The following is a 21270-nucleotide window of genomic DNA, read 5'->3' as shown; positions in this document are numbered from 1 at the left end:
CAGAGAGAGGCCCAATCCGGGGAGCCGGCGTGCCCTTTGACCCCGCAGACCTTTCGGACGCAACCCATCGTTCATTACACTCCATCCGGTCATCTTCAGCTACACTCGCTCTACTGAGACTTGGTGTTAGTTTCAGAAAATAACATCCCTCACACTGTTTGTATGGCTTAGAATTGTTTGATTATTTGGATCCCCATTAGTTGTTGCCAAGGCAACCTCCTCCTGGAGTCCAGTTAAGCAGTGGTGGAAAGCCCAGCGGTCAGAAAGTAAAAGTCCTGCCCTGTGTTCCTTCCACCCGTGATCTCAGCCTGCCGATTTCACTCATCAGCTCTGCCTCCTGGCTGAAGAACATCCAGGTGATCAGAGCAAAATCCTGGGGAGGACTTTTACTTCCTGAACCTGGGTTATCCACCTCTGGAGGAGAGAGTAGCGTCCCAAGTTACCCGTCATGTTAGAAATGTGCCTTCTGCCTGACCTGTGGTCTGCAAACGTTTGGCTAAAACTTCTGGATGCTGAAAAGTGTGAGGGTATGGATCCACTTTGGCAAAATTAGAATTTCTCAGCACTGACATCCTATTGGAGAGTGTCACCTAAACCCAGAGGAGGAACCTTCGGCTGGTTTTTAAAGGTTTTAGTATCTGAAACGTTAGTCACGTAGTATAGTAGTCAGGTAGTCCCTAACCCCGCAGAAATAGCAGTTAGATTCCTAAATGTGCATACTTCTACTAAAACAGCTGCTGTTAACCCTGACGGTCAGGCCCTACGGTCAGTCAGGGCCCATTTGTACTCCTACACCTGGGCTGGGTTAGGGGTGAGGGGGGGTGATTAGTTCCTGTTATGCACACCCTGCGGCTCACCAGAACCAGGAGTGAGGTGCTAAACGCTCCTCAGCACGACCACGAACCATCAGCGATGCAACCGGGCTGAACCAGACTTAACCAGGCTGAACCGGGCTGAACCAGGCTTAACCGGGCTGAACCAGGCTGAACCGGGCTGAACCAGGCTGAACAGGCTGCTTCAGACCCAGAGTTTGCGCTCTCATCCTTCCACAAGCGCGCTAAAATCACGCCATCCTGATTCCGCCAGGACAAAGCGGGGAGTTCCAGGTTTGTTTCTAGTGAAATGAAATTCCGTGCTTCTTGTTTTTCTTTTGTTTTTTTTTTTTTAATATGAACAGAAATTACGTAAAAAAGCCACAAAGCTTGTGAAACAGGATTAGGTTTTAATGCAGAGAAATTAGGAACAGGTACTCTGGTTTGTACCAACAGGGGAGGGAGGTGTGTGTGTGGGGGGGGTATTTACAAGGGTTGAGAAGAGTAATTGTAACATTTACGTGATCATGAATTGACTGAGCAGGTTACTAAAATCAGTACTCCAGTGCGGAATTAACTCCCAAATAATAAGGTCTATTGTGTCTCTCAGCTGCATAACCTTATATCTAATACACTTCATACAGCACTTCTATGATCAGATATGTCTGCAGACTGTAATATCACATTGCTGACAATGCAGGCAGTATCTGAGATATCTAGTGTCAGATCCTGATTCATGTCCTAATATCTCACTCTGTGGCACAATGCCGATGCTTGTCACTGGATCTTAAACCTCCACACCTGGCCCAGGTCTCTCTCCCACCCAAGAATGGTGCAGCAGTTTAAGACCGGGGGTGTCATGGGAACACACCCTGACCACACACAGCATTATCACAGCATTATCACAACGTTGCTCTAATGTTTTGTGAACTACATTGCAGCAACGTTGTGAGAAAGTTTTGTGTTAGTTGGGCAGGGGCTGTACAAACACCACCCCACCCCCCCTCACTAATGCGTGGTACAGGCCATGGGAGGAACCAAACAAAAGGTAAATAACTAACCAGCAGTACCTCTCATCCAATCAAACCAGTCATCACAACGCTCCCCTCCTCTGAACAGAAATGGTACAGCCCACTGTGAACTCTGTGTGTGAAGGAATGGGCTGATAACTCAAAGGCATTAACGTAAGACATCGACCCAGTCCTGCTTTAGACTGAGACCTGTGGGGAGGGGGATCTAGCAGCCCCCAACTCCGCCTGTGTGGGGCGCTGTGGAGCCGCTCAGCGATTTACCCTTGTGCCTCTGGCCCCCGCGTCTCCTGCCCCCACCTCCAGACTTTGGCTGAGTGTGAGAAAGAGAGAGAGAGAGAGGGACACAGAAAGGGAAAAGAGAGGGAGGAGAGAAAGAGGGAGGAGAGAGAGGGAGGAGGGAGGGAGGGAGACAGAAAGAGAGAAGAGAGGAGAGGGAAGATTACCATCAAATCCACTCACAGCTTCCTAGCAGGGGAGAAACCTGTACAACAATTCTAAGCTAAAAGGTAGTTGCTGCAAGGTTGCAATATCTGATTGCTTCCAGAACGGTTGCAAATGGGACAAAATCATCAATATTTTTATGCAAATGTAACTCGAGTGAACATACTAGTAGGACCAGACCTGAACCAGAACTGGTTGCTTGTGTGACCGCAAACCACAGGATAGCAAATGTTTTTACACCGTGACGGTTTCTAGTAGATCTGACCACAGTAATCTGTCTGTTCTCATCTCCTTTACCAAAGGAGAGCAGTGTCTCTGGCAGTCTGGGTCTCTGGCAGTCTGGATCTCTGTCTCTGTGGCAGTCTGGATCTCTGTCTCTGTGAAGTCTGGATCTCTGTCTCTGGATCTCTGTCTCTCTGGCAGTCTGGGTCTCTGTCTCTGTGGCAGTCTGGATCTCTGTCTCTGGATCTCTGTCTCTGGGCAGTCTGGATCTCTGTCTCTGGATCTCTGTCTCTGTGGCAGTCTGGGTCTCTGTCTCTGTGGCAGTCTGGATCTCTGTCTCTGGATCTCTGTCTCTGGGCAGTCTGGATCTCTGTCTCTGTGGCAGTCTGGATCTCTGTCTCTGTGGCAGTCTGGATCTCTTGTCTCTCTCTCTGTGGCAGTCTGGATCTCTGTCTCTGTGGCAGTCTGGATCTCTTGTCTCTCTCTCTGTGGCAGTCTGGATCTTTGCCTCTGGGTCTCTGTCTCTGGATCTCTGTCTCTGGATCTCTGTCTCTGGGTCTCTGGATCTCTGTCTCTGGATCTCTGTCTCTGTCTCTGGATCACTGTCTCTGTGGCAGTCTGGGTCTCTGTGTCTCTGCCGGTCTGGGTCTCTGTGGAAGTCTCAGACTCTGCTCTTTTACCTTGTTCTCTTTGTTGCCGTCCTGAACCTCCGACTCGTCCTCCCCCGCCACCTGTGGCAGCGAGCCGAGAGAGGGAACGAGGGAGGGGCGAACGGAGGAGGAGAAAAACCAGCCCAAAAAGGAGTAAAGGAACGAATAGGGAAAATAAAGAGGGGCAAAAATGTTAAAATTAATGTGTGATTATTTGAAAAGAAAGGGATGGTGAAGGACAAACAAACCAAAAGGAAATGAAGGAAGGTAAGGTTTGAGACGTTCGGGTTAATTCAATGGAGGGATGGAGTGATGTGGAGGGAGAGGGGGATGAGAGAAAGGTATAGATTAACCAGCAGAATGAAAAGAGACAAGAGACAGACGCAGAAGAGAATAGCCTAAGCGACAGTTGGGCTACTCCTCTGCTAAAGCGCTGTGGTTCTGGAGTAACTGGGCGTTTTAAAACACAGACAGACACAGACACACAGAGACATATACACACAGGCACACACACAGAAACACACACAGACACAGACACAGACACAGACATATACACACACAGGCACACACACACAAACACACACACACACACCCAGTCCCCCACAGCGTGACTGCTGCTCATGGCTCCGCCCCCCGTACCTGTGCTGTGTGCGGACTGGCCGGCCTCCCCGTGGGAGCCTCCTCATTGGCTGCCGTGGATCCATCCTCCCGGCGGGGCGGGGTCTTCTTGGTGGACTGCATCTTGATTTGCGGGGGCTTGGCGTTGGAGGGCAGGTTATTGGTCGACTGCAGCAACTGGGAGAGAGGGAGAACACATGATGTCCCGGATTAGCTGGGGCAGCCTGCCGCCTCATGGCTACGGTACATGACTGGGACCCGGGAGGTGGGTGGATCAAGGTCAAGATGTTGGGCTGCTGGGCCCTTAACCCCACATTGCTCTGTGGGGGGGTTGGCCCCTGCTTAGTCTAATCTACTGCAAGTCGCTTTTGATAAAAGCGTCAGCTAAATTACAAAGTACTTATATTCGGGTTATGAAATGTAAACATGGCCAGCTGCTCCATTGTTCATGTAAAGCAACACTTGAGACGCAGCCCGTCTAGTTTGGCTGCTAATAGCTCCCCCGAGTGGAGAATCTTCAGCCTGCTAAATGCTAGCTAGCTAGCTAACTAAGGAGCTGAGTGACTGGCTGACTAACGAGCTGAGTGACTGGCTAACTAACGAGCTGAGTGACTGGCTAACTAACGAGCTGAGTGACTGGCTAACTAACGAGCTGAGTGACTGGCTGACTAACGAGCTAAGTGACTGGCTAGCTAACAGGCTAAGTGACAGGCTGACTAACGAGCTAAGTGACTGGCTAACTAAGGAGCTGAGTGACTGGCTGACTAACGGCCTAACGCGCCCGGTCACCTTGGTGATGGTGCCCACCGCCTTGGTGCGGCCCTCGCGGAACACCAGCCGCTGGTCGGCGTGCAGGTACTCCGGCGTCTTGATGAAGCGGAAGTGCACGCTGGCCTTGTCGCCCGTGCGCAGGCAGTCCCTGTTCATGGTCAGGATGGTGGCCGTCTGCCTGATGCTCCCACAGTGCACTGCGGAGGACAGGAGCGAGGTTTGGGCCTTGTCGCACACCGCGAGTCTGCTGTTACAGGGCGCGCGGTTTGTCTCGGGATGGTAGTTACTGATTCGGCCTGCCTGGTGTACTGGACTTACGTTCATGGCCTTACAACCGATCGTATGTGAATCGTACCTCATCTGACCTGGTCTGTTGTTTGCTCCATGACCTTGATGTGCACCGGTTTGTACGTCACTTTGGATGAAAGCCTCAATTAAATGTAAATTAAATTAAATGTAATGTAATTGTGATGGCAAAATTAACTTTGTTGTACACTGAACGATATGTTTCCTTCCAGCAATGCAAGTTTTGCAACAGCCTTTGAGGTTTGATGTTCACTCCCGTTTAGTGGGTGTGTCGGGGGTGTCGCCCAAATCGATACTGACGTAGGCCTACACTTTAAAGCCTGAATGGCCTACAAAACTGACCTACGTCAGTCAGTCCGCCCACGGTTTGCAGCTCGGGAGCTGAACGTGACCCCGGTATCGGGGCGAGACGGGGGTGGTGTGTGTTTATCAGAACGGCACTCACCCATCGCCTGGTACCGGGGCGAGATGGTGGTGGGATGGTGCAGAACCAAAATCTCGGCCTCAAACTCCCATGATGCCTGTGGGCTGAGCCTCGGCGACACCATCACCATCCCCTTCCTGATGGAGGAGCGCTTGATCTGGGAGGGAGGGAGGACCCGATAAAACACAGAGAGAAACAGGCCTACTCACACACTCACACTCACACACACTCTCACACACACTCTCGCACTCACACTCTCTCACACACACACACACACACACACACACACACACTCACCCACAGACACAGACACACACACACGCAGCAGAGTACAGAGCCACCGAGCCAAAAGAACGGAAATTGTACCGCTGTCCAAATATTTACAGACTACACTGTACACACATAAACGGTGTCATTTCTATTTCCATTGAAAGGCCCTCTGGACAGGAGCAGTGCGGCTGGCGGTTCTTGGCTCGGTCCGCACGCTCTGCGTGTGCCTGGCTGGATGGCGGGTCGGCGGTTAACGGGTCTGGGGTCTTACCTTCTTGAGGGCGAAGGAGGCAGTCTGCCCCCCCCTCACCTCCTTCACCGGCATCCTCTTGCGGTGGATGGATTTCACGGCGATGGGGAGGAAGTTGCCCAGCGGGTCAGGGCCGAGCAGCATGGTGTCGTTCAGACGTATCAGTCCTCGCAAAGTAGTCCCTGACACCACCGTGCCCACGCCCTGCAACACACGACCAATCACAGTCCACCGTGCCCACGCCCTGCAACACACGACCAATCACAGTCCACCGTGCCCACGCCCTGCAACACACGACCAATCACAGTCCACCGTGCCCACGCCCTGCAACACACGACCAATCACAGTCCACCGTGCCCACGCCCTGCAACACACGACCAATCACAGTCCACCGTGCCCACGCCCTGCAACACACGACCAATCACAGTCCACCGTGCCCACGCCCTGCAACACACGACCAATCACAGTCCACCGTGCCCACGCCCTGCAACACACGACCAATCACACTCCACCGTGTGTGTGTGTGTGTGCTCACCGGTACAGAGTACGTGTGTGTGTGTGTGTGTGTGTGTGTGTGTGTGTGTGTGTGTGTGTGTGTGTGTGTGTGTGTGTGTGTGTGTGTGTGTGTGTGTGTGTGTGTACGCACGCACCGGTACAGAGTATGTGTGTGTGTGTGTGCTCACCGGTACAGAGTATGTGTCGTCGATCTGAAACTCGGCCGGCTCCTCGTCGCTGTAGGAGGTTCTGGAGGAGAGCAGGTTCAGGAACATCTTCAGCAGATCCATGTTCTCCCCCGTCACATTAGAGATCTGGAATATTGGACACATCCTGCACACACAGACACACACACAGACACACACACACACACAGACACGCGCAGGCACGCACGCACACGCACACACACACACACACAGACACACACACAGACACACACACAGACATACACACAGACGCACACAGACACACGTGCGCACACCCCCACACACACACACACACACACACACACACACAGACACAGACACAGACACACAGAAATGGACAATGACATCAGTGAACACTGCTGAAAGTAAAGAACACAGGCTGTTGGTGCAGGGACAGAAAGGGATCTCACAGTACCTCTCTGAGCTGAAGTTGGAGGCGGTGACGATGACGTCATCTTTGTTCTGGACCAGGACGGGGATCTTTCTGCAGCCCGGTGACTTCAGCAACCTCTGTAACAGCTTCAGGGTCTCTGTCACATTCAAACACCACACATTTACTGACCTGTACTACTGACACACAGCGCTATCACACATTTACTGACCTCTACTACTGACACAGCGCAATTACACACTGACCTCTACTACTGACGCAGAGCAATCACACATGTACTGACCTCTACTACTGACACACAGCGCTATCACATGTACTGACCTGTACTACTGACACACAGCGCAGTTACACACTGACCTCTCCCACTGGCACACAGCGGAATCACACACTTACTGACCTCTACTACTAACAGAGCAATCACACATTTACTGACCTCTACCACTGAAACACAGCGCAATCACATTTACTGACCTCTACTAGTGACACAGAGCGCAATCACACACACACACACACACACACTGGCACACAGCACTGTGTCAGTAGTGCAGTTCAGTAAGTGGCTGAATGGGCGGTATTTTATTAGATGTGAGACTGCAGTGAACGCACTCCTCCAGCAGGTGGCAGAGTTACAGCTCACACTCAGCGTGAGGGCCTGCCTCAGCGTGAGGGACTGCTGCCTCAGTGTGAGTGTGAGGGCCTGCCACAGCGCGGTCTGAACCCAGCCTCACCCTGCAGGATGTTGGCAGGACACATGTCGATCTTCGTCACCACCACGAACACGGGCACGTTCAGCGCCAGAGCCAGACCCAGGTGCTCTTTAGTCATTCCCACGATCCCCGCGTTACTGCCCACCTGCGGGGGAAGAGAGAGAGAGAGGAGAGAGGGAGAGAGTTACTATGTGTGAGGAGAGTCCCAAAGAGCAAAGATCATCTGTGCGTGTGCGTGTGTGTGTGTGTGTGTGCGCTTGTTGGTGTCAGTGCTCCCATCCCATGTTCATGTGTTGAGTAGTTCAACAGACGCGGTGTCTGTGCTATGGCAGCACGTATTTATAGGTTTTCAGAAAAGGAGAGACAAGATCTGTGGAATGTTTGAAGAATGTGGAAGAAATGTTTCTGCTCTGCTACAGCCTCAGGTTGACTGAACCAGCAGATCTTTGTCAGCATTTTCCTGTTCAGGGTGTGGAGTCACTGGGACACGGTCAAGCCAATCGGTGTGCTTGTATCGGTTGGGTGTGGGGCTCTGATTGGCCGGAGGCCGCCTCACCATCAGCATGCAGAAGTCGGGGAGGTGCCCGGTCATGCCGAACACGGTGGTCTTCAGGTACTTCTCGTGGCCCGCCAGGTCGATGAAGGTGATGACCTTGGAGGACTTCTCGCAGATCTTGGTCCAGTCCAGACTGCCCCCGTGGCTGTCGGGCTTGTTGACCACCTGGCCCTCGCGGTCGAAGCCCAGGATGTCGTTGCCCACGCTGCTGGTCCTCCCGCTCTCCATCTCGTGCTTGTGCCGGAAGAGCTTCTGCCGGGCGAAGCCGCGGCCGTTATCCAGCTCCCCGTGCGTCAGCACGCCCAGGAGAGTGCTCTTACCGGCGTCCACGTTCCCCACCACCGCCACCCTGAGGGAGAGGGAGAGAGGGAGTGACAGGTGAGATGGGGAGAGAGAATGAGAGAGAAGGAGATGGGGAGAAAGAGAGGGAGAGAAAGGAGGGTACAGCAGTGTGAGGGAGAACTGGAGGGAGAACAGACTGAGCAGTGGAGATGCAGAACAGGGTCCCTCCCCCACTCACCTGACCTCCAGGTAGTCCCTCCCCCTCCCCCCCGCTCACCTGACCTCCAGGTAGTCCCTCCCCCTCCCCTGCTCACCTGACCTCCAGGTAGTCCCTCCCCCTCCCCCCCCGCTCACCTGACCTCCAGGTAGTCCCTCCCCCTCCCCCCCCGCTCACCTGACCTCCAGGTAGTCCCTCCCCCGCTCACCTGACCTCCAGGAAGTCGGTCTCTCCCACGCGGCGGCGGATGAGGTAGTCGCGCACGCGCCCCCCCGCCTCGCTCCGCTCACGCAGCAGGATCAGGTCGGCCCCCTGCTGCTCGCTCATCGACCTCACCGTGGCAACCGACGCCTCCATGTCCCCCTCGTTCAGCCCGTAATCTCCCCCGTCTGAGAGAGAGAGAGGCGCGCTTACTCACACACATCCTACATTCACACACCAACATCCTAGTCACACACACCAACATCCTACACACACACACCAACATCCTACACTCACACACCAACATCCTACACTCACACACGCCAACATCCTACTCTCAAACACACCAACATCCTACACTCACACACGCCAACATCCTACTCTCAAACACACCAACATCCTACACTCACACACGCCAACATCCTACTCTCAAACACACCAACACCCTACACTCACACCAACATAAACATCCTACACACAAACACACCAACATCCTACTCACACCAACATAAACATCCTGCACACAAACACACCAACATCCTACTCACACCAACATAAACATCCTACACTCACACCAACATAAACATCCTACACACAAACACACCAACATCCTACTCTCACACCAACATAAACATCCTGCACACAAACACACCAACATCCCTCCCCTCCCCTCCCCCGCTCACCTGACCTTCAGGAAGTCCCTCACACATCGAGCAAGGTCAGGTGTGCAGTGTGAAATTATGTGAAGCTCTATTTTTTGTTTATTAATTATTTTAATATTCACAAATCCCATTCACAAAACCGAAATGAATGTCATTAATATGCATATTGCTTAACTGAAAACCCTGAAAGGACATTTAGGCATACTGGTGACAGGTCATATCGCTGGTTGTGAGAGTGGTGTCTCATGGGAAAGTGCTGCGGGAGGAAAGGGGGACCATAAGCTGCCATAAGGGATCGAGTTCAGTCGCCAAACGGCATTAAACAAACCCAATTATCCATCTTACCTCATCCAGTTGCATTCCTATTGTAAACACATTAGGCTCCAACATTAAGCGATTTATTCACATCGCGTTTCAAATCACCAAGCGTTTTGATATGACGTGGACTTCACAGAACCCGGTGTCAGTTTTGCGCATCTGCTGAATTCACCCACGTCTTTACCCCCTGACAGCCTGAAAAACTCATAGCCTAATTTTCCCAGCTGAAAAACCGCCAACAGACGCAGAAGGGACCATCCACTTAGCCTCGTTAACTGCCACCGCTCAGTCAACTGCGCGTGCCGTATCTGAAGCCTGACATCGGCAAAGCACTTAACGCACATCGCCTGAAAAAGTAGTCATTAGACACTTTTGTTGTGACACCGCCGGATGATTGCGGTGTCACTGTGTCTCGTGTGTGATAACAGCAGTCATTTCGCGTTGATAATGTTTAGCCAATACGCTTTAATAGCCAGTCATTACAGTGTTTAAGTGCCATTCGAGTTTAATATAATCTGAAACAATAATGGCAAAATTAATATGATTCATGGTATTTTTGAAACATGTCCATCCGCTTTAAAAGCCCACTTCTGGTGTTCTGGTCGAGTTAGTTAATTAAGGTAACATGTCGCGTCAGGCGAGAAAGACGGAAGCTGGAGAAACGTCATCGATCAGCTGATTTGGCGTTAAATACTCTGGCGGCAAGCGGGAGGACGACATCTCTGGACTCGTTTAAGTTCTGGCCAGCGTATAAAATATGTTTTGGTTTTGTATTTTTGTTTCTTTCGTTTGACTTCTTGTGGATGAAGACATTCCATGTGATGTCGATTCAAAAGCCGGCGAGAGATAATTTGCCTCCTATCACGGTGCTGCGTTCCTATATTTTGGACATCCTTTGGTCCAGATTGTAAACGGTGCTATATGAGCTATTTGTTATTTTGTTTGAACTGTTGATTGATGGCTACGGAAGCAGGGTTCCGTGTTTGTGGACTTTCGAGTTTGTTTTTGTATTAAAGACAGCTCCTTTAATTTGTATTTCTCATACCATGACGCCCAACACCTCTGGCTGTTATGAAATGTTTTCGGTTAGTGACAGTGTAACGTTATTTGGTCTATGATTAAAAAAAGACAATCAGACTGTAGAACTTTCAATGTCCATGTCTGTCGAGAAGAATGAAGAAGTGGTAGGGGTGCCGTTTTTGATGTACGTTTAAGTTCATGGATATTGCTGGCTGTATTTATTATACTTCCCTGCATTCATTCAGTCTTAATTTTTCAATAGCAGAAGGTACTGACGCTGGGACTGGGACTGTCTCGCTGAGAGGTGAGTGCTATCAGAGTGCCACCTCATACATTACACGAGGCCCATCAGCCTGTGACCTTTGACCTCTGACCCCGTGGCGGTGTGACTCACCTGACCCCACTCCCAGCACGTAGATGGTCTCCCCACAGCCCTCCTCCATGCGCTCTCGTAGTTGCCGTAGTAACGAGTCGTACTGCTCTCCGTTCGGGCTGACCAGAGCCAGCTGTGAAAGGGGGGGGGGGGAGGGAGAGAGAGGGAGGGAGAGAGAGGGAGAGAGAACGAGAGAAAAGGTCAGCCTTCACTCTGACAACTGGAGCAACAATTCCTCAGACAGCCACTGACCGAAATCTCACAGATATTTTGGTCAGAAGGTCGGTGGTTCAAGCCCAGCCGTCGGGCTCTTGAGAAAGGCCCTTAACCCCACATTGCTCCAGGGGAATTGGACCCTGCTAAGTCTAATCAACTGTGAGTCACTTTGGATAAAATCAACAGAAAAATAGCTAATGCGATGATACAATAACACTGCCTGACTGCATGCTACACTGGATCCCACATATATCAGTCAGAGCTGGCAGTAGTGGCATTTGGTTATACTAGGCCAGCTAGTAAATGTTAAATGGACTATATTTATATAGCGCTTTTCTCCAAAGCTCTTTACAATTGATGCCTCTGCTTCAACAATTTCTCTCTCTCTCTCTCTCTCTCTCACACACACACACACACACACACACACACACTCACACTCACACAGCGAAAGGCTGCCATGCAAGGGACCCCCCCCGTCTTGCTCAGGGACACTTGGCGAGATCGAACCAGCAACCCTCCGACCGCCAGCCGTCAGCCAACGTCGCCCCCATGAAATGGTGCCGTTTATTAGCCGATGAGCAGCAGTGGTATGAGCAGCATCAGACGGGGCAGCACCCACAACCGTCACCCTCTGAATCCACAGGAGCACACGGTGCTAAAGTCTCAAAAGACTCTACATGTCCTCGGTGTAAATGAAGATGAGAGGTTCAAACTCAGCAGCTCTTTTTAGACTGGGACCTGGAAAGCTAGTGGAGTAGCCAGGATAAGATCCGCACAGCTGTTGGGCCCTTTGAACAAGACCCTTAACCCTGCATTACATACAGATGGGGGTTGTCCGCGGTGGAAACTGTAAGTAACAAATTATTTATTTCATGTTATTTTGTTGATCAGGCATCCGATAGACATCAGTCCTCATGTTCCACTGCACAATAGGAGCACGTTCCCCTCAGAGCCTTTCCACTGTTGTGCTGCTCTTCCGTGTTTGGAGCTTCCTTGACGCCGGCCTGTGTTGCTGTGTGTTTGACAACAGAGCAGGTTACTCTCCAGTAAGTTGTATTGCATCACCAGGGCTGCTGAGGGAAACGAGTAGGGGAAAAATATGCAGGCCTCTACCCCTTTGCACCGGTGGCTTGAGTTGCTCGATGTAAGGTGTTCTGAGCCTAGTGAAACTGATAAATATGTGCTTGGAATTCATTCGCTATCACCTTCGCTCCATCATACACAGATACCCGTATGGAAATCTTCCACAGGTGGTGCAGTCGGTTTCGGTCCACAGCATATGCACCTGCAAGCTAGAATGCCTGGAAACGTGCTACGAATTCACATGAACTCGTATCACAGGCGATATTGATTGCATTTTTGAATTCCTTGATGGTTTTGGGACAAATGCACGCAGCCCAATTGATATGTTATTGCTAGCTAGCTAGCTAGTTTAGCTTCTGAAAAACGACTGCTTGTTAATGAAAATATTTTAAGATATTTAAGATTCGTTCTTTTATTTCGGAAAACATGTAACATTCGGCACTGAACCAATGATGTCAGGTGTCATTCAGTCATTTCGCCGCTAATTTAAGTTTTCAAAGAGGAAAATCGCTATCCAGCTAACGTTACCAGCCATCATAGGTCACCCCTTCAGAGTAGCCAGAGGCTGTAGCTAGCCAACGTTAGCCACGTTATCAAGCAAGCCTGTCACAAGCCCTGGGCCTCAGGGGAATTTGGTCGCTTGAAGATGTCATTTAAACATGAATTGTACTTATACTGTTGATAAGTGATGAGTTAAGTCATGTGACAAAGATTGATAACATTTCAGGAGAAGGGCGAGCGGCCTACCTTGCTAGTTAAATCTACGCCGTGATCCCCGCACTCGCCATTGAAATTGTCGCCGTCCTCTCCGCACACCATGCCCGCTGCGTCCTCCCCGCATCCCCGGTCTGGAGCAAACATGCAGGCGGGCACTAGAGACTCTGCAGACGGACTTAAGCTCGACTCCATCGCCGACGCCATCCCTCCAGCTTCGTAAAACGGAAAACGAACAAACCTGACGAATTTGTCGGCTACTCGCAACTGAAATGGCTTGCTAACTGCACGTACGACAAGACGGCTAACGTTAGCACTGCCTCACTTAAATTACCGGTTTAATTGTCTGTAGGCAACCAGCTTTCATACTGCATAGATGTATTTTTCTGGATATTAGCTCTATCATCATAGCTAGCGGCAAGGAATCGCTTTTCCCCTCAGCCAACGTTAGCAATGTAGCAGTCGTTAGCTGTGTTGCAAATGTTCAAACGCACTAGTCTTGCTACCACTCGTTTGTTTTTGTTTACGATTAATTACTGTCTCCCAGCCAAAGCTATGTCCTGCCTGTCTTGTCAACTGATATGACCAATAACACCACCCCTGATCAAATATTCAAATTAGAGCTTCAAACGATTGAATTAAATCCCGTGGGCTTTGCATGTTATTAATTTGACAACTTCCAGGACAGCGCTGATGTTTCTCCATTCGTCGCCTGCTCATCGCACTAACTGCGATTGGATGAGAGTCGTAGACTGATCATCGCACGTAACGATGATTGGCTCTGACCCTCAACGGTCCTCGGAATGGATTTCGTTGAGTTGTAAGTATTGAATGTCGAAATGCCAAATTTCAGTACGTACCCATGTACAACAATGTTTATGCAAACACGCATAAAGAACTGCGAAAATGTCCGTTCTTATGTCCTGATGTGCTCGTTAGGGATGAAATATCCCCTGGTGACGTGGTCCTGATGACGTAATCAACATAAGGCATTACTGAAATGTCCATGCTACTTGGTGCCAAGGGTTGCTATGGGTTACGGATGTTCGAAGCATCTGGAGTTAATAGCCATACAATTTCCATTAAACATGTGGAATGGAAGACCTCCAGCTACGTGTTTGTGTGTGTGTGTGTGTTTGCCCATGTGGATATGTAATAAGTATATACAGTACAGTTTTACTTTATACATGGATTATTACGATAAAACTGCAATGAACAATGGCAATGTTGAGCTTTTAAAGTGAAATGGCAGGTTCTCCCTCTTGTTACTCATTGGTCGTTTCATGTTTCGGATGCTTTGCTCCTAAACCACAATACTTTCACCGCACACAGTGTGGCAGTGTGCTCAAACTGGACAAATGTCTTGGGTTCCTTCAACGGAACGGGAAGTTTTTATATTGTGCCGGTACAGCTTTCCTTGAGCAAAGCAGTCTCATAGAGTACATCCATCACAACACTTTATAAGAGCGACATAAATTCACAAAACGTCCATCCCAGACTATGGGGCCAGTAAAGACGGGGATTGAGTGATCACACATTCTGTTTAAAGTGTGCAATATTTACTAACGGAGCACATTTTGTATTTAAAACTATTGCGCATTTATCCTAAGCGACTTAGAGTTGACTTAGACTAAGCTGGGGACAATCCCCCTGGAGCAGTGTGGGGTTAAGGGCCTTGCTCAACGGCCCAACAGCTGTACTGATCTTATCATGGCCACACCGGGGCTTGAACCACCGACCTTCCGGGTCCCAGTCATGTACCTGAGCCGCTGCTGCTGGCTGCCCTATTTATACATCCCATAATCTGAAGAGAGCTTGATGCTGAAGGGTGAAAGGGCAGTCCCCTCGGATTCAAACCTGCAACCTGTGGTGTGCAGCACATTGCTTTCTCGATTAAGATCCTGTGCCACAATCATGCACATGGTGCTTCAGTTCCCTGCTGGGTCTGCTAAAGAAAGAGCGGTTTAAAACCTTGCGTCACTGCGACTACCTTGTGACCGACTGACTCATGACATACCCCGGAGCAAACGGAATGTGGATCATAAGTTGCAATTGCAAGATCGCTCCTAAGTATGGGGTGGTTGTATGGTTTGTACTAGTCGCAAGTCTTTCTTTATTTGAATTATTAATTTGAATTATTATGCTTTCAGGAGCTTAAAGGAGATTTCCTGCGTAAACCGAAAGTGTATTTGATTAAAATGAGCTCCCAGCCAGCTCTCTGCCTGTAGTGAGGGCACAGAAAGAGCCCCACACTCTGTGTTTCTCCAGCGACCTGCTTCACTGAAGACAATGGCCGGATAGCCTTCCTCGTTTCAACGAAGCACATCACAGAGTTGTTGTTCCTATGTTTTCCAGAGCAGCTAAACTCGAAGGTGCGGTGAGAAACTGTCTGTCTTCAAAGCTGTCAGTAAATTCTAGTTACTGCAGTACTGTAGTACTGAGGAGAGGTAGAACATCATTAAGACGGAGGCCTCCACCAAAATGTGCGCTTTCACTGCACATGTCTCTGTACAGAGATTCAGCCGGCCTCACAGAGAGAATGAATCGGCCTGTTTAATGAGCTACATTCTGTTTTGTGGTGGAATTCCCATTTAATCAATTGACATAAGGTTAGAGGTCAAAGAGTCACAATGGGTGTGTAAAAATGGCAGTTCATCTATATCCATTCAATGTGCGCTTTATTCGTTTTTTTTCCCCCATTCTGATTGGTTGATTGGTTAATTGAACATTAACTAAAGCTCCTGACCCGTATCTACATGACGGTATCTATTGCACTGCTGCAACACTTAATTTGCTGTTTAGATAATCGGATGAATAAGTAGGTGTACAGGTGTTCCTAATAAAGTGCTCTGTGAGTATAACTATTAACCAAAAGGAAGAAATGATATTCCCTGTTAGGAAACCCAACGTTCCGCAGACCGTATTATGAGTGCTGGTGTGTATTCACTGCCCTACTGTGTCTTATGCGCATGATGCCACCTCCGCCATCACGTCCCGATGGATGTTCATTTCCCCCCCATTCAGTTTTCTCATCTTCACCGACAAATGTGAGTTGGATTCCCCGCTTGTTCTACAGCACATCCCCTCAGTGTACAGCTGGTACTGGACATTATCAGCTTAATGGAAGATTTTTAAAAAAGCAGTCAAGCATGCATTCAGCATTTTCTGCACACATGCAGTGACGCATTTACTCCAGAAGCCTTCCTGTTCTTTTTTCCAGAAAAACTGTCAGACGTGTAATTTTAAAACCAACCATAAACACACGTTTGAGGGGAATATTTTAGTACTGCTGCTTTAGTCATTTGGAATTTCAGGGTGACTCACAGCACTATATCCGACTAAACATCCCGCCTTAAACGAAGTTTGGCCCGTTTCCAAACATCCATCAACCCTCCAGTACCCGTAAGCACAATTCTTTGCACAGGAAATGTGGCCTACATGCTGCGGGAAGTAACCGTTCTATACATAGTGTGTTTTAATGAAATGAACATGTTGTCATAAAAAAAAAAAAAATTCTGTCCAAGCTGGCTGTTTTAGAACAGTATGTTCTTAGCATGTGAAGGAGTGGGGAGGGGGGTGATGGAGGGAGTTTTGTGCACCACTGACACTGGGACCAAAGCTATTTTTTTCCCTACACGATACTGCTGCTTGCAGGGTGACGTAGCCCCAAGCTACGACAATACAGTACAGAGACCTGGGGAAGAGATTGCGCTGCAGAATCTGCAGAAGAATATCTGTGCTTTTAAAAACTCACAAGGGGACCTGGGAAAACAAAAACAGAGGAATGCAAACAGGTTGTGATGGTTTAGCTGCATTTACCATCAAAGCTTAACATTGGAAGAGGCGCGCAAATGCTATTAACATTAAGATCCGTGGTATTTGTACAAACGAGGCCATGCGAGCCGGGCTTCGCCGGACCCTGGTGTTGCTATGGGGGATTTTGTGTGGCAGCGACCCATGTCTATATGGGTGAACCCATGTCTGTCAGCACAGATGTTTTGTGGGTTTAAGAGCATTGCATTGCGGTTTTCTTGTGATAGGGAACATAGCTTTGAGATTACCGTGGCAGAGAGCCGATTGCGCTAGGCGATATATTTTGAATGTATTGATTATATTTGCTCTGATGGGAATACTGTGGAAACAGCCGCTAATATCGTGTGCTTCACACAATCAGCGGCGTTTGTTTTTTCCCACTCACTTAACGCTGCGGAATAAATGGGCATTTTATTAGTGGAGTTCAGATAGAATTTGTCTTGGCATCACTGTGGTCTGAACTACTGAACAGTTTCAATCTTGAGTAAGTCAGCTGAAACTGTCCCAACTACGGCCAGGAAGCGAAGTCAGGAAAGGTAACACGTATATGCAGGAACATTTGGATGTATATAAACAAGACCGATTTATTATTAAGTTTGTCAGGTGCTTGAGTGGCTGCAGCCCCACAGCTCAGCTCAGCTGGGTGACGCTCGACTGGAAACGGCGTCTCCGGTTTCTGTGTTGAACTATGTTTCCTCCCAACCGCGTGCAACCTTTTGCAGCAGGCGATGAGGCGTTTGTTCCTGTTTGGCGGGTGTGTCGGGGGTGTAGCCAGAATCAAATCTGACATAGGCCTCTGCTTTAAAGGCCCCATCGTTCGCGAAGCGCGCTGGTCGAAGTTGTTCGGCGATGTATGTATTCAAATGTGGAGCGACACATTGGCAGATGCTTTCGCCACTTGTCGTCTCCGCTGTCTTGGAACGACGTCAGAACTCACGCCCCTGGTCCCCGTGCGCTGCCAAATACTCCGCTTGCAAGTCGCCCCTTCCACGCATGTCCGTGCCATGAGTTCAGTCATGAGAGCAGTATGCAGTCGCCGATACTAGCGGCGTCCACGCCTCCTTGCTGCCCCCGAACGCGTTCTGAACGACCGCAGCCTGTTCATTAGTTTTGTATTAACACCATCGAGTGCCATATGAAAGGCCAGCAATGTCGTTATCGCGAGAGACAGACCACGACCCCCGCTTTCGTCCACCACAATGCACCGCGTTGTCTGTAGCTCTGAGATATTGGATGGATAAACCATCATTTTACTGTAGCAGTTGGCGAATGACAGTTGGTTGTCACGACTCCAATTGTAATCAAATTCTAATAGAAATAAAGCCGTGGAATAAAAACTGCATTTAGAAATTGTCGACAAATAAAACAAAACTAATTTGGTTCCATTGCAGCTGCTTCTGATTGTGAGTGGGGAGTGATGCAAAATTACAGAACAAAATATTTAGATGTGTAAATAATGTAATAGTTTTTGAATAATGTTTTTTTGTTTATTGGTTTGTATTTGAAGGTGTGTTAGAAAGTGTTTTGTCGAGACTGATCCCGCAAACACACCAGTTCAATCCATGTTGAAATGTAAACCATGGCCACAGAAGACCCTGCATGATAGCCGTTCCTTGATACTCCATGAATTTACTGCGGCTGCACTGCTACAGGACATCATTCTGTTAAATGAGACACATTTGCTTTCTGAAAAAGAAAAAGGAAAAAAAAGTGTCTTGACCTGTGACTAACCTGTTGGTCCCTTGCGTGAAAACGTTTCACCGCCACAGCTCGAAACACTGGCCTGGCCTGCTTAGCATCTTCAAGCGCTTAATTTGGAGAAAAGTGAGATGAACAAAAGATCTACCACTGAAATACTTAGATAATTATGTCTTTCAATCCAAACTACTGTTGTCATCAAGCTCATTGTTTATTACATTTATACTTACAGACTGATGAACATGACAATAATTTAACCTGTAAAGGTAAAATGCATGGAATGTTCCTTCTCAGCTCAGCCCCAAATGACTTTGGCTCAGCCCCAGAAGTATTCAAACCTTGGTGACGCCCCTGGTTGACAGCACTCACCGTTGAGCTGTTAATGTGACAATGAGCTTAAATGTAAATCTTTCAATATTGCATGCCATTCTCCATCAAGGTTTTTAAAGGGAAGGGCTCTGTAATATAGTGAAGTTCGAGGTCACACGATTGTACCCCACCCCTGGGTATAATCTTGCTTATAGTTTAACTAGCTTTGGGTTTTTTCCAAGCCAAATTGGTTGTATGTTTACCGATATGACACTGGCTTTTGAAGACAAAAGGCCAACTGGGATTTGGGCTTTCCCCAAAACTATAAACTTTAAAATAACAGACATTCTGATTTAAAATTGTAGCTCACTCTGCTTGGTAATACCTTGTGCTTCCTACAGTATGTTGGTATTTTGTGGTTCGAGGCCAGTTGGTGGTTTGATCTAATTTTATTTGTGGTTTTGAGAGTAAGGTCATTGTTGAGCGCATCAATTTACTTTGAGTTTGTGCGTGTAACATCGTGGTTTCGCCTTCCCTGGCAACAGGCGGATTATGACACATTGGCTTGGGTTTGGAAAGAGACCAGGAAACAGCCACTCTCTGCATGGTTTCACTGTGATTCCAGAAGCGTCTACAAGTACGTTCTGAGGAGCGGAAAGTGTTTCTCTTTGGTGATCTAGAAACATGAACAGTCATAGCAGATGTTTATGGATCATTGTACTAACAACTGTACCTTTCAAAATCATCATTTGAGCACTTGCAGCCTTTTTGTGATGAATTATTTTGTTCATTCTTAGGAGATGTTTATCTGTAGAAGGTTTTGTGGTAACAAAAGTCAAACAAAAACCAAAGGCCAGTTTCAACACACTGAATCATCAGAAATTGTCCTGACATGTGCTCATTAACCGCTGCGGTGCATGTCCCCATATGTCTGCTGTCTGATGTCATCATGCAGCGCAGACCTGAAATGGGTATGTTTCATAATGTACTTTACTATCATTTATCAAAAATAAAATTGGTCCCAAAGAAATTATAACAAACCTTATGATCGATCAATGTGCCTCATTCAGGATTGGCCAGAGGCCCCCACCACGCCTGTTTGGGTAACTGCCCCACTGAACACATGTGCACACAGCAGTGGGAAGTACCATTCGATGTGGTGGCAGTGGTGAGTACCATTCGATGTGGTGGCAGTGGTGAGTACCATTCGATGTGGTGGCAGTGGTAAGTGCCATTCGATGTGGTGGCAGTGGTGAGTACCATTCGATGTGGTGGCAGTGGTAAGTACCATTCAATGTGGTGGCAGTGGTAAGTACCATTAGACGTGGTGGCAGTGGTAAGTACCATTCGATGTGGTGGCAGTGGTAAGTACCATTAGACGTGGTGGCAGTGGCAAGTGCCATTCGATGTGGCGGTGCAGTGGTTCACAATGCTGCCTTCCTTCCTTTCTAAATAATGAAAACCGTTTGACAAAAAAAAAAGAGAAAGTGGAACTGAATCCAGTCATGGCAGAGAAGCTGCCAGTCCTTGCCTTTCCCCTCTGATGCATCACAAGATTCATTTCTGCTTTTACTGGTCCTTTCACATGTGGTTAAACTGCAGATTCTCAACTTTTATTTTTCCACAGGTATTTTTTATACATTTTGTTATCAAGGTGGAGAAATTACTGTACTTTTTTGGACTTGTACTCTTCACCAGGATGCTCGATTGGATTCAGATCAGGTGAATGACTTGACCAGTCAAAATGTTCCCGTCGTGCTGTAGGACGAAGCACTGTCCAATGGGTTTGGAGGCCTTTGATTGAGCAGATTGCTTCTGTCCTCTTCAGGCTGTCAGCAGATGCATCATTAATAGAGGCACCCGTGGCAGCCATACATGCCCAAACTATAACACCCCCACCACCGTGTGGGTGCTTTGGTTCCTGGGCAGTTCCTTTAAACCTCCACACTTTGCTCTTGCAATCACTCTGATACAAATCAGTCTTGGCCTCATCTGTCCACAAGACCCTTTTCCATAACTCTGCAGGCTCTTTCAGGTAAACCCATAACCTTCCCATCCTGTCTTTGCAGCAAACTAGTGGTTTGTATCTTGCAGTGTCGTCTCTGTGGTTCTGTCTGTGAAGTCTCTGTGGTTCTGTCTGTGAAGTTTCTCAGCCTTATAATGTCTTCCTTGATTTTCATTGGTACAACTCCGGTCCTCATGTTGACAAATGCC

At 48.6% G+C, this 21270-nt stretch overlaps 1 protein-coding gene across 2 annotated transcripts in view; it reads right to left on the bottom strand.

Moving 5' to 3' along the window:
• Positions 1-13899, bottom strand: part of gtpbp1 (GTP binding protein 1) — a 14340-nt gene extending 441 nt beyond the window's left edge. The window contains exons 1-13 of one of the 2 annotated variants that reach the window (XM_061224710.1): positions 13270-13899; positions 11245-11356; positions 8858-9038; positions 8151-8499; positions 7616-7739; positions 6912-7026; positions 6479-6623; positions 5817-5999; positions 5297-5432; positions 4564-4742; positions 3796-3951; positions 3187-3237; positions 1-2153 (exon numbers count right to left, since the gene is read on the bottom strand). The exon at positions 1-2153 is cut by the window's left edge and continues 441 nt beyond it. In XM_061224710.1, coding sequence (XP_061080694.1) covers positions 2049-2153; positions 3187-3237; positions 3796-3951; positions 4564-4742; positions 5297-5432; positions 5817-5999; positions 6479-6623; positions 6912-7026; positions 7616-7739; positions 8151-8499; positions 8858-9038; positions 11245-11356; positions 13270-13443 — 2010 coding nt within the window. In that variant the 5' untranslated portion in view covers positions 13444-13899 and the 3' untranslated portion in view covers positions 1-2048. The remainder of the gene's footprint in view (positions 2154-3186; positions 3238-3795; positions 3952-4563; positions 4743-5296; positions 5433-5816; positions 6000-6478; positions 6624-6911; positions 7027-7615; positions 7740-8150; positions 8500-8857; positions 9039-11244; positions 11357-13269) is intronic. The other variant, XM_061224711.1, reaches the window with a different exon arrangement.
• Between the last annotated feature and the right edge of the window lie 7371 nt (positions 13900-21270).

This window comes from Conger conger, chromosome 16 (genome assembly GCF_963514075.1).
Source record: "Conger conger chromosome 16, fConCon1.1, whole genome shotgun sequence".
In the NCBI taxonomy this organism is placed as follows: domain Eukaryota; kingdom Metazoa; phylum Chordata; class Actinopteri; order Anguilliformes; family Congridae; genus Conger; species Conger conger.
This window is presented reverse-complemented; position numbering and strand designations above follow the sequence as displayed.